Source organism: Elaeis guineensis, chromosome 4 (genome assembly GCF_000442705.2).
Source record: "Elaeis guineensis isolate ETL-2024a chromosome 4, EG11, whole genome shotgun sequence".
Classification (NCBI taxonomy): Eukaryota; Viridiplantae; Streptophyta; class Magnoliopsida; order Arecales; family Arecaceae; genus Elaeis; species Elaeis guineensis.
Genome location: NC_025996.2, coordinates 64,350,869 through 64,363,942, shown reverse-complemented (window position 1 = coordinate 64,363,942; position 13,074 = coordinate 64,350,869). Strand labels below are relative to the sequence as shown.

Genomic DNA, 13,074 nt, shown 5'->3' with positions numbered 1-13,074 from the left:
ACTCGATGCCTTTCTCCGTCAATTAATTGAGTTCCTTGAGATGCCAAGTTCCTTGGCACTCATCTAGATAGGACAAAAAGGGTGACAACAAGGGGCTACTATCATTTAAAAAGAAAAGAAAAGAAAACATTCTTGGGGTTGAGTTGAAGAAAGAGAACTATCATGTCAAATTATCCTTATGTCACATTACTTGGACCATTGCTTACTAAACTATATCAAATCAGTTAATATAAGATGTACCAAAATAGATAAGTCAAGTAGCAACATGGTTCATACTATTAAAATAAGATAGAGCATGGACACTTAAATCCTCCTCCCTTGGCTATTAAATTGCTTATGACCCGCTTGAACTTCTCCACCCCAACCCCTCTACCACCTATATTTGGATAAGCCCCTCCCTCCACCCTCTCTCTCTCTCTCTCTCACACACTTAAATTAGGGTTAAGGTTTCCCTTGCACTCCCCTTCCTCCCTCCCCATCCCCCATCTCTTTCTCTCTTGTTCACTCACTTATGCATGAAGCAGCAAGCCGATTGAAGGCATCTCTTCCTTACAACATGGTATTGATGCTTATTTTTAGGGAGCAAGGTGTGGAGTTAGAGGGTGAGACATTAACAACCCTCTTGCACAATGACACCTACAACGATCATTCTCTGAATTGCATAGAATATCATAAGATAGATAGTCATTGAGTACATAGAGAAGTGATAGTAAAATAGAAGCAGAGAGACAAGCAAGGATGAGGTAGGACTTTCTGAGCTAGCAGAGCAAGCATATTAGGTTTTCATGCCACATGCACCAACCCAGCTTACTTGAGATGCTACACAGTCTCAGGATAAAAATGGCAGCCATATTTCTGGATTGGAGCAAAGAAGCCTCAGTCAGAGCATCCAAAGAGAAGTAGCGAGAGGACCATTAAACTAGATGATAATCAATTGAGAGAAGTCATAAAGCAAGTAGTGGCAATGCTATAAGCTTTGAGAGCGCTGAGAAAGGGGAAAGCAGCCAATTAGTACATCAAACATCCCATAGCTGTAGATGTATGCTCTAAAAGTCAAATTGGTTGACACATATACACATTCTAGAGGCATAATTTTATAATTAAATTTTTATATATTAATAAAATTTAAATTTTTATTCATTCACATCTATGTTTATTGTGTCTATGAATCGTCCATTGAGTTAATGGATATAATAACATATATTCTCAAGAGTTGAAAATTTGAGATATATGTTATTATTAGTTAACTCATAAATTACTCCTGATCATAGGATCATCATGGGGATGATGATTGATCTGAAAAGATTGGTGCATGATTGCTTTCTTAAGGTAAATGAGTCTTGAATCTACGATGTGAGACACTGGAGTAAAAGTATAAGTACTTATTAGGAACAAGGATACTAAGCGTGATCAATCCTGAGTAGTCACAAGGATATCTATTTTCTCATCAGTGACATACTCATAGCTGCAGTAGTGTATTTAGTTCTCTGATCTGAGATGCATCGACAGTTCATCTTGAGGTATATATTGGCTACAATATGTTCATTGTAGAAATTGGATTGTATTAAGATAGAATCTATCAACCTCGATAGAAGAGGATAGTCTTATGTACATCATGAGATTGAGTCCTAAAATCTATGGCCAAGACAATGTGAATGATGAAAAATTATTTCCACAAGATTTCACATCAAGCTTGAATCGATTGATTCTAACATATGACAGGGATAAAGTTTGATGAGTTATCTTTAACCTTTGTCCCGTCGAAACTCATAATAGACGAATCGAATCACACAGTAACTGCACCTAGAGGTTCATCCCTTCAGTTCTGCTAGCTTGCCACTATATTGCTAGATATCACTAGTAGATTGTGAGAGCTCATTAGGATCATGCTGGATCAATGATCTTTTATGGGTGTGAGTTGAAATTGTTTCAACCCATTGAAAAGAGTTTTAATGATACTATGATGGAGATCATGATCTATTTTATTATCATATAGAATTGAACCTATGAGTTCACACAATAAAAGATTTAATCTTGGATTGATCAAATTGGGCTTGTAAAGTCATAATTGGATTAAGATTTGATGAAATCCTATTGGGTTTAGGCACACCATGCTAGCATATGGTTAAATTCAAATTCTTCTCTGGATTTGATTCCTTCTTGGATAAGATTTTAATCAAGTCAATTGCTTAGTCCTAATCTAATCCATTTGAATTTAGGGGGCACTACATTGGGCGCCTCAATAGGATTGGGTCAAGATAATTAGTTGGCTCATATTCCTCTTTTTCTCTCTTGACTTGGTGCAAATTTTATAGAAGGGGCGCATGCCACCTTTGGATGAGATCAAAAGAGGCACACGCCTTGGCATGTTCCAGATGTGCTCACCACTGGAATTCATGTGGAGGAATGAGAGAGGCATACTCCCCTCTCTGGTTTCAGCATGAGGAAAGGGAGAAAGGGCATACACTCCTTCTTCTCTTGCTTGGATGAGGACAAGTGGCTGTTAAGTATTGGTGCCCACTTTACTTACCTATTTGAGAGAGATCACATACTATTTAGATCTGATTTTCTTACAAAAAAATTAGATTAAATGGAATGAGTTGTTATGAAATAACAACCAACAATTTTATCCCGATTGGTTTGAATTTTGAATTCAAATCAAGGGTCTATAAAGGGACAGCTTTTTAGGATTTGCCAAGGGATGAAAATTAAATTTTCATAGTCTCTCCCTGTGTCTACACGTCCTCTCCCTCTCCACCCTATTCCATGCCCAAGAGTTGAGCGTCCCTATCTCCACACGTCTAAGGTTGTTAGACAAACCTTGTCCTGTGCCAAAAAAAGGAGGAAGCAAGTTCTCCAAGGTTGAGATCGTGAGGAAGATCAAGAGTTGATCTACGATCCAGAAAATCTCACAAGAAGGATAATCCAAGGTTGATCTTAGTGGATACCTGTAGAGGTCGAGCACATACGCGGCTCAATAGCAAACCTCCTTCAGATCCACGAAAATCAGATTGCGATGTTTATCTACCTATGTAAGGTGATCATAAGATTATCACAACCCATTTGCATATTGATTTTTTGCTTTGGTTTTCTGATTTAGATCTATAATCAGTTGTCAGATCGATTTAAGTTTTTGAATTCTGCTATTTTTTTAATTAATCGATCAGGTATGCAATCCGACCCTCCAATTGATATCAAAGCCAAGTGTTGTGATCATAGATCTAAGTTAGATTTATTTTCAGATGAGATATGAAGTTTTTAGTAGATCTAAAAGGAGTTTTAGATTAAATCATTATGTTTAAGACTATATCTAAATCATATTTGATTTATGTATGCATATTTGATATGTAGATCTAGTTATGCATATGAGATATGTAGTTTTAGTTTGTTCTGAGTAGTCTAGTACTCGAAATAGGTATATTACCATGACCGTCTGATCATAAGAGAAAGTAGAGATTAAAATCTCTCTCTTGTCCAATTGACGAGTTCTCTTATGGCATATAGGGGGGTTGCTTGTGATGTCTCGTAAAGAAGAACAGTAAAAAGAGAATCTTTTGTATGAGATACATCATAGATCTAAACCAGACTTATTTTCAAATGAGATCTGAAGTTTGTTGTAGATCTAAAAGGAGTTTTAGTTTGGATCAGCATGTTTTTATACATATGAGATATATATACTTGCATATGAGATATGTAGATTGAATCATGCATATGAGATATATAGATTTAGTTTGTTCTGAGCAATCTCATACTCGAAATCGATACATCACCATGGCCATCCGATCATAAGAGGAAGTAGGGATTAAAGTTTTCTCTTAACCAGTCGATGGATTCTCTTATAGTGTGTAAGGGTACCGCTTGTGATGTCTCATGAAAAAAACAGCAAAAAGAGAAAACACTTAATTTTCTACAAAACTCTAGATCCAAAAATCCTAGTATGTTTTGCTTATGATGCATGTTTTAGTTGTTTAGATTTGAAAAGGGGTTTTCATATCTAAACTAGAACTTTAATGATGCATATATATTTTTGAAATATTAAAATTTGTGGCTAGCATGCCTATAGAGTTGACTCAATTTTTATTCGAGTCGACTCAGACCCTGGTGAGTCGGCTCAATTTGCAAATTAGCCGACTCAGTTGTGTAAACTGAGGCTTACAGATTTCTATTCGTCAGAGTTGAATCGACTCAATCTGAGAGTTGAGCCAACTCATTGGATGAGTCAACTTGGATCTAGGATGAGTTGACTCATGTCTATGGACAGTGAATTTGTATGAGATACAAAATAAAATGTAGTTTAGATATGAAATTATTTCAATATCTAGATTAAATTCATATTCATAATATACTTAATTAAGAATTAAAATATAAAATTAATGAGATCTAAAATTAAGAATTTAAGATCTAATTTATCGCATAAAATATGGAGTTATGGGTGTGGGTAGCTCAATTAGATCTAGTTTGAGTGGTTGATCAAATCGAATCAAAAGTTGATTAGGATTGGATCAAGTATGCTCATAACCAATCCAATAGTTGTAGATTGATCAAATCAATTAACAGCCATATGTTGTCGATCAACTTAAAAATCTAATTTGGCTCAATAGTTCGAGTCCAAGTCTAGGCTGACCTATTCAATTCTTAATAACCAATTGGTGTATAGGACAAGTCTGGATCATGATTTTTAATAGGATCATGCTTACCTGCTCATGAATAAATAGTATCCAAGGCAACATCTGCAACCCTCCCAATGATCATACTTACTTGGCTAACTTGAGTGATTAAGTTTTAAATTTGGTTTCCTTATGATTCGAGCTAGCCCATGCCACTAGGTTAGTCATAACATTTATGACTAATTAAGAATGAGACCTAAATTTAAAATCTCCTCAATAATATTAAGTCGAGGGATCTTTCACCATTATAGAATATCGTGCCTTCTCAAATGTTAACTATTCTTGACTGGATACAGTGGTTCAGTTGCATCAAGGGAGAAGCAACCATTCTATATGCGGGCTGAAGATAGGATTGGGCTCAAGATCAGGTGAGGGTTAAGTTTTTGAATTTCACTGTTTCTTTGATTAATCGATGGGTATGCAACCCGATTTTCAATGGCAACTAGAGTTATTGAACACCCTAATAGCAGACTCGTGCCATATATGTTAACTCTTCATCAAGTTGCGGCATGATGTCTCAAATATTTTTTTTTTGTTGGAGGTTCAGATGTAAAGGATTGTTTATTTAGAGTCTATCTGATCATTATTACGAGTGATAGGATAGAGTGACAAATGTTGGACTTGATTCATCATGTCAAAGTAGAGAGAACATTACAGAGTCAATTACAATATCTCTATACACTATTATTGATTTGATGGAAAGGGGAGCATAGCAGCTTGGGGCGACCATACCGACATATCCTTCTACCCAAACTAGACCCTCCACCTCAGCTAGGCCTTCAGTTTGTTATAAATCTAGGAGGTCTCCCATCTAGTTTTTAGATAGCTCTTCTGCATCCTCTATTTAGGATTCTAGGATCTTAGTCCATTTTGCCTATATTGTCTAGTATTCAGACTATCTATGTAATATGTTAAACTTGATTTAAATTATCAATAAAATCATCTTTTTACTATACTGCTCTGATATATATTATATGCCATGTGTCTTGAGATATTTTTGCTTTGAAATAAGTTGTGTCATGTGTTAGGTTTATCTAGGAGATACAACTTTATTTATCATCCTCTGATATAGGATGATATCTACAAGAAAAGATATTATTGTTCTACAATAACATAGATTGCTCTGGTACTGTATTACTCTCTTTACTCTGATATGAGTTATGACATTAGCCTTGTCACTTTTATTTTACTCTGATACTATTTAATGTCCTTTTTGATAATGACAAAAGGAGGAAGAATTTATTGATAAATAAAGAGAGACAATGAGTAAGGGGAGTAAGCATCATTTTTAGAGCAAATATCGTAAAAAAAAAGGGAGCATTAAATGATTTGATCTTAGCATTTTTTTTGATTTTTATTCTTATGGAGCATTACTCTTTTAAATTTCATCTCTATACCATATTCAAATGAAAGTACATAATTAATAGTATCAAGATCATGAAACTCAATGTAAGTTAAAAATTTATTTCTTTTAAGCCAAGGATGCTTGATTTGTGTTTATTCATATCAAATGCACATAATTTTTTGTGATTGAGTGCTCAAAGATTTTGTCATCATAAAAAAAAGAAAATTATTGACTCAAAGCTTTAATTTTGATAATAATAAATTATTTGAGTGCAAATGGTACAATTGAGTGCTTTAAGAATGATTGTGCGATTTCTCAATGCTCGCAACGAACCATTCGATGAATGAAGAAAACCTCTCAAATGAGCTAAATCAAAAAAATTTAAAGACCAAATATATAAGTTTTGGCTTGAAGAGTTGACCTTTGATGTCCACGAGTCGACCCCTTTGATGTCCACAAGTCGAACCCATATTTTTGAAAGTCTCAAGAGTTGAATCTCAGGAATCCACGAGTCAACTCTGGTATGTTAGAAGAAACTGGCAAAGTTCATGAGTCAACCCTAGCTCTAACATAAGTAAACTCCAGATTTGCTGCAAGCGAAAAAAAGAAAGTATTCAAAAATGACATTTAGCGAGTCGAACCCAGCACTTGCATGGGTTGACCCCAGAATGGCCAAAAGCAAAAGATAGAGAATACCCCAAAATGCAGTCTTCATGAGTTGATTCAACAGTCAAGCGAGTCAACCTTAAAAACTGATGAGTCGACCCTTGAAGTAAATGAGTCAACTCTTCTGTGGATAACAACCCAATGGCTAGTTTTCTGACAATTTTCAATGGGCAAAATTCAACTGCAAGGGCCATTTTGGCTTTTATAATGACTAGTTTATCCTTTCTAATCAAAATGAAGATATTTAACACTGAATCAAATTAGAAAGTAAGAGATTGGAAGTGAATAGTGGAAAATAAAGAAAATTAGTGAAATGAATGTTTAAAGCCCATAAGCCATCTTTTTAAGAGTGCACTCAATTCTTTAAAAATGTTTATTGACTGAGCACCTTGAGTATATCTTTATCAATCATCAAAGAGCCTCTTATTCATTAAAAAAAAGAAGTCCAAACTCCAAAGAGCAATCAACTTCGATTTTTCTTGAGCTCCAAGTAGTGTTTCTTTCTTGAGCAACAGCTCGTCTAATTTAACTCTTATTTTTACTTTTTGAGATAGAAACATGTAAGTAAAAAATTTGTAAATGAGGTTTGCCGAAGCCTTGAATTGGACGGTTGTATTAACTAAGTCTTAAAAAACTTGATAATATTTTGGCCGGTAAATCTATACAAAACCATTGGATTAATTATGAGCTGCCAAAACAATCAAACAATAATCTTTGAAGATCATGTTGGAATTTCCAAATAGGTATTTTTGGAGAGTGGACATATACGCTGGGTGTACTATAAATTTACTTGTATTTGTAATTGCATTTTGTCTTTGCCCATTTACATTACATTTACTTATAAATACTATTTTATTCCACTGCATTCACAGTCACAAATTATCATTAGCATACATAATTGCTTTAATTTTTAAAAGAAGTTTTCCGAAGATTGCTACAACCAGGCAACATCAGACCTACTCTGTAGCCTGACTCGATCCAATGGGCTTCGGGCCGGCTCAAGCCCACTTCTAGGAAATAAAAGATGAAATCGGTCGATTCGAGTACCCTCCAAAACCCTCTACTTTCTTCCCTTTCCTTCGGCTTCATCAAACACACACACGAATCCTTAAAATGAAGAAGAGGAGCGGCGGCGGCGGCGAGAAGCCTTTCCCGGCGGCGGGGGACAGCAATCTGAAAACTCTAATCCACGGCCACTCCGTCTACTTCGATCACCTCGTGGAGCTCATCCCGGCCCGCTTCTACCTCCCCGCCGACGAAGACAAGCCCTGGTTCCAAGGCCTTAGCAAAACCGCCAAAGCCGCCGCCAAGAAGGAGTCTCGCGAGAATGTCAGGAAGGCTCGCCGCGCTCGCCTCGACCCTGAAAAATCCGCCACCACCCTCGACCTCCTAAAGAAGAGCATCTTTGAGGCCGCAGACAAATCATCCGACGGCGGCAGCGACAGCGACGAGGCTCCCGAGATTGACGAGAACCTCAGCCGCCCCGTCGTCGCCGACGATCGCTCCATCACCTACGAGGACCTCCGGCAGCGACTCCACCGCCGGATCGAGGAGCTCCGGTCAAATCGAAACACCCGGCCGTCTGAGAAGAAAAGGGAGAAGAAAGAGAAGAAAAAGAACAAGCAAAACAAGAAGAATAAGAATAAGGAGGCAGGAGAAGAGGCAGAGCCCTCTTCTCATGGGAAGCGGAAGCGAGAGGAGGAGTCGGAAGAGGAGAAGGGAAAGAAAAAGAAGGCGAAGCCAGAGAAAGGGAGAGATACTGCCGATTTAACATTCGGCCAGGTCAAGATTGGAGGTGACGACGACAACAAGAAGAAAAAGAGGAAGCTTTCCAAGCAGCAGGCTTTGGAGAGGGCGAAGAAGCTCGATGAGGCAAAGAAAGACCCGGAGAAGGGGGAGAAGATTTCGAAGAAACAATCTTGGAAGACTGCAGTGAGCAGAGCTGCTGGGGTTAAGGTTCACGATGATCCAAAGTTATTGAAGGAGAGTATAAAGAAGGAGAAGAAGAGGCAGCAGAAGCACGCAGAGAAGTGGAAGGAGAGGATGGAGAGTGTGGAGAAGCTTAGGGTGGAGAAGCAGAAGAAGAGGACAGAAAATATAAAGGAGCGGATCCATCAGAAGAAGATGAGGCGGATTGAGAAGAGGGAGAAGAAGCTCATGCGCCCAGGATTTGAAGGCCGCAAGGAGGGATACATTAATGAATGAATCATGTCATTGTTCTGAAATTTATAGTATATGTGAGATTAAGAACTGGTAATGGTTTTGTAGGTGGAAGAAGCCGAGGTAAGGTGAGTCTTTTGGGGTTTTTGCTTAACTACTTGCAGGGACTAGTTACTTATGTTTAATGCTAGATGTAGGTTTATCATCCATGTTTATGGTATATTTATTTTATCGAGAGTTTTTAAACAAATTGCTCTGGAATTGTTTTACAATTGTTGCTCCTTTCAAACTTAACCAAGAATTGCTGCTGTTTCATGTGCAAGGAAAGTACATAGTGATTTTTTAACCTTGGAAATTTTCTTGACAAATTGGCTTCTATTAATCCAACAATTCAGCCTAATTTTGAACCATACTCTACATTTATTTTATTTTCAAGATGCTTTGGCTCCGTAGGACCTTGCAGCTTTTTACAGGGCTGTTGACAAGGCTATAGTGTGAAAAAATGATGGTGGTGGGCATAAATTTTTAAACGGTCAACATTGGTGCCATGGATGGGAGAACAAATTGAAGTATGATGTGCTAGTCACATGCTAACCTGGCATTGGCAAGGTTGCTATGATTCTGTGCTGTTTTGTCATAAATCATGTGAATGCTTGGCAAGAACTGGCATGACATGCATTTGTGCTATGTTGACAGGCTCTTAAATCCATAAAGGGGAGTTGGTAATCCAAGGGAATGTCTAATTCTGGTTTAGTGTAGAAAAATTGTAGTTAGGGTTGCTTTCATAAGCAGTTTGGAGCTTTACATGTTGTATTTTGTTAATCTAAACTATCTCGTAAAAAAAAAAAGTAAAAAGGGGCAAAACTTGTAATACCTTTTATTTGAATATTTGTAGAAGAAAACAATAACTTCTCTTGGAAAACAAAGTTGGAGATAAGGTGGTTGCCTTGGAAAAAAAAGAGTTAGATATTGATGAGGGATAATTTGTAATTTTGTATTGACAAATTATATGTAGTTACAAACTTGTTCTCTAACTACCACTTTTATCCTGCTATTTTTATTCATTCTTATTGGGAGTGACTTAGACACATTCCATCGGGGAGATAGTAAAGATAAGGAAAAAGTTCATTTTGTTTGTTTGGAAGATATGAATCTTTTGGTGTTGCACTAGCAATGCTCCTGAGGCCTTGACTTGTTTGTTGGCTGTTGGCAATGTTTGAAGCTTGCTCTTTATATTCATAGTGGTCAAGGCTGATCATGTTACTCATATTGTATGATACTGAGTCGATGCTTGGATACCTTGATGCACAACCCAGTCAATGTGTAAACTTGTATTTTTTATAATATAGATAGTTGCTTTGAACCATTAGGATGCATGTTTAATCACTGTAAGCATCATAACCATGAATTCATGAAGATGCATTGCTGTTCTAAATGAATGTCATAGAAAACACATATCGCACTAGCTACATAGTTTATAAACAAAATATTATGAAATAACATTATTTAGAAAATACATGTTACCCAGACAATACAATATACGATGTCTGGAGACAGCAAACATAAGCTCCATTACGATGCCTTGTGATGTCTCATTGCTTATTGTAGATTTCAGGTGAAATCCTACGCTCCTATCCATTGAAGGGATATGTTAATGCATTACCTTCTTCAGCACCGAGGTGTGTATATTCTGTCATGGGGTCCTCAACGTGGAACATATAAAATAGAAATTATGCTGCATATAATTTTTCTAAATATCAATTTCTAAGTTTGAAAAATTAGCAGAATGACCTTGGCCTTGGTTGGAAAATAGATGAAAGCAAGAAAGACAGAGTGATCTGATAGAATGATCTAGCTTTAAAAGTTTTGTTAAGGTTGATGGTTGGGATTTAGAAGTTTAGACTTCAATTAAGTACTGAAAAGGAAAAGATCTGGGAATTTGGCCAGAGCTGTAGTGCAATTAAAGTTTTGTCTCTTAAAATTGGTTCCTAACCTCGTTTGTGTGTGTGTGTGTCTGTTTTTTTCTCCTTTTTTTTGGGGGGGGGGAGGGGGGGGGGGGAGTGTTGGAGGTTTGGGGATCAAAGGGGAAAATTTCGATTTGCCTGTGCTGCTGATGTCCTATTGTGGGGAATGAATGTTAAAGGCGAGCTAGGAAACACATGCAAATGGTGCTTTTCAGCTATTTACGAGCTGCTGACAAGGCTAGAGTGTGTAAAATGATGGTTGCTGTTATAACTTTTCAAATGGTTAACTTTGGTGCCATGGATGGGAGCAAAAGTTGAAATACCATGTGCAGGTGGCAGGCTATCCTAGCATTGGCATAATTTTCTATTATACCATGCTATTATGTTCCAAATCATGTGTAGCAACAGGCATGGTGTGTATCATGCCATGCAGACCAGCTGTCAAGTCCTTGTGTGGAAGTTGGTAATTTAAGGGAATGTCTGATGTCTGGTATACCATAGAAAAGTTGTACCAGTTGATTTCTCAAGCAGTTTGGATCTTTACATCTTGTGTTATTCCAATGTTGCTTTTTTTGTCTTTTTTTGAAAAAGAAAATTGGATAGATAACTGAACTACATTTTATTTGAGGAATTGGTGCAGAAAAGAACGATTTCACTTAGAAAGGTTGGAGATAAGGTATTGTTTTGGAAAAAGAGTTAGCCATTAATGGGGGATTCAATTTTTATGAACAAACAGTACCTGCATTCATTCTTGTTCCCTAACCTTTGGTTTTATGCTCCTATTTGCTTTCATACTCATTTGAAGTGACCTAGAGGGATTTCATAGGATAAATGTTCATATGGTATATTTGGAAGGTATGGATCTATTAGTATTGTACCGGCAAAGTCCTTTCGGGATCAACTGATTTGTTGGCTGTTGGTCATGTTTAAAGTTTGCTCTCTGCACTTATAATTGTCACGGCTGATCATTTTATGTATATAAAATCAATACTTGAGCCACCTTGATACACAATTCTACCAAAGCATAAATTTGTGTTTTTATAGAAGTCCTGAACCATTAGGATGCCAATTTGATTATTATAAACATCATAACTGTGAATTCTTATTCTGAAAAATAACTATGAATTCTAGTAGATGCACTATTGTTATAAATGAATGTCATAAAAGAATACATACTGCCTAGTTGTACAGTTTATATAACAAATTAATGTCGAATAACTTTATTGGAAAAAATAAATGTTACTCAGACTATACGACATATGGTATCTGGATAAAACAAATATAAGCCCGATTATTATGTTTTTGGTTGACTATGCTGTTGATGTCCTATTGTGGGGCATGCTTAGTAAAGGGCAAGTTAGGCAATGCATATAGATGGTGCTCCTATCCATGGCTATTGGTGTTATACGTGGTAAACAAGGTCTACCTTAAGTATTTAAACTCCTTGTTCATGTATAACTGCCCATAAGAAGGCTGATTGGGTGACCAAATTTTTCAGGTGATAGTATAGCAAGTGCTTTCGAAGAGTAATACATTTTGTTAAATTGAACAGATATGTAATTATGGTGTGCATCGTCTTTGTTCCTAATAACGAATGGGTTGGTGAGGATGTATAAAGTGTACTCTCATCTTGGCTTCTGTCTTCTCAGTCTTGTCTTATTTTAAACTCACAATTTTCAGTTTTTCTTCCTCATCTGAAGTTTCATCTCTCATCTCAATGAACATCAAACACAATCTAAGATCTAGCTAAGAAGTGGAAATACGCTCCTATGATAACTTTTCCAAGTAGCATAATACCGTTTGGAGGTCAGTTGCATTGGGTCCTCTATTCCCTTCATGCTTTGATGATTTTGTATTGTGATGTCTTGCTTTTGATGAATTACAACTTTATTCTTTTTTTCTCCCATGCATTAATAAATGACTCTTAAAGTGATTAAAAAAAAAGATTAGAGAAGAAACTTGCATTGTCCATGCAAAGTCGATACTGCTCATGATTCTGAAGATTCATGCTGCACAAGCACTTGCTTTGATAGGATGGTCTCAGTCCTACACATCCAAAGCCAACTTGTTTAGTAGAGAAACCTTTGAAAATTCCTGAGCTATGATAATCCTACATTAGACTGCATCTAGGGTAGAATATCATAGAACAATGAAGCCAATCAGAATATGGCCTAATTGCTGGCAATTTCTTATTGAATGACTTAAACTGAGGAAGCGAGTTTTGTTTCTGTTCCATGAATCTCATCTCCTAGAAACTTTATGCTGTAAATTC

At 36.7% G+C, this 13,074-nt stretch overlaps 1 protein-coding gene across 1 annotated transcript; it reads left to right on the top strand.

The window, feature by feature from the left end:
* Positions 1 to 7,719: 7,719 nt before the first annotated feature.
* LOC105061522 (uncharacterized) lies at positions 7,720 to 9,088 on the top strand. The gene has a single exon (XM_010945600.4). It carries the CDS (start codon positions 7,792 to 7,794, stop codon positions 8,881 to 8,883), a length of 1,092 nt encoding a protein of 363 aa, XP_010943902.1. The 5' UTR covers positions 7,720 to 7,791; the 3' UTR covers positions 8,884 to 9,088.
* Positions 9,089 to 13,074: the final 3,986 nt, after the last annotated feature.

Excerpts from the sequence above, each read along its gene's own strand:
- LOC105061522 (XM_010945600.4), top strand. The coding sequence starts at position 7,792 with ATGAAGAAGAGGAGCGGCGGCGGCGGCGAGAAGCCTTTCCCGGCGGCG.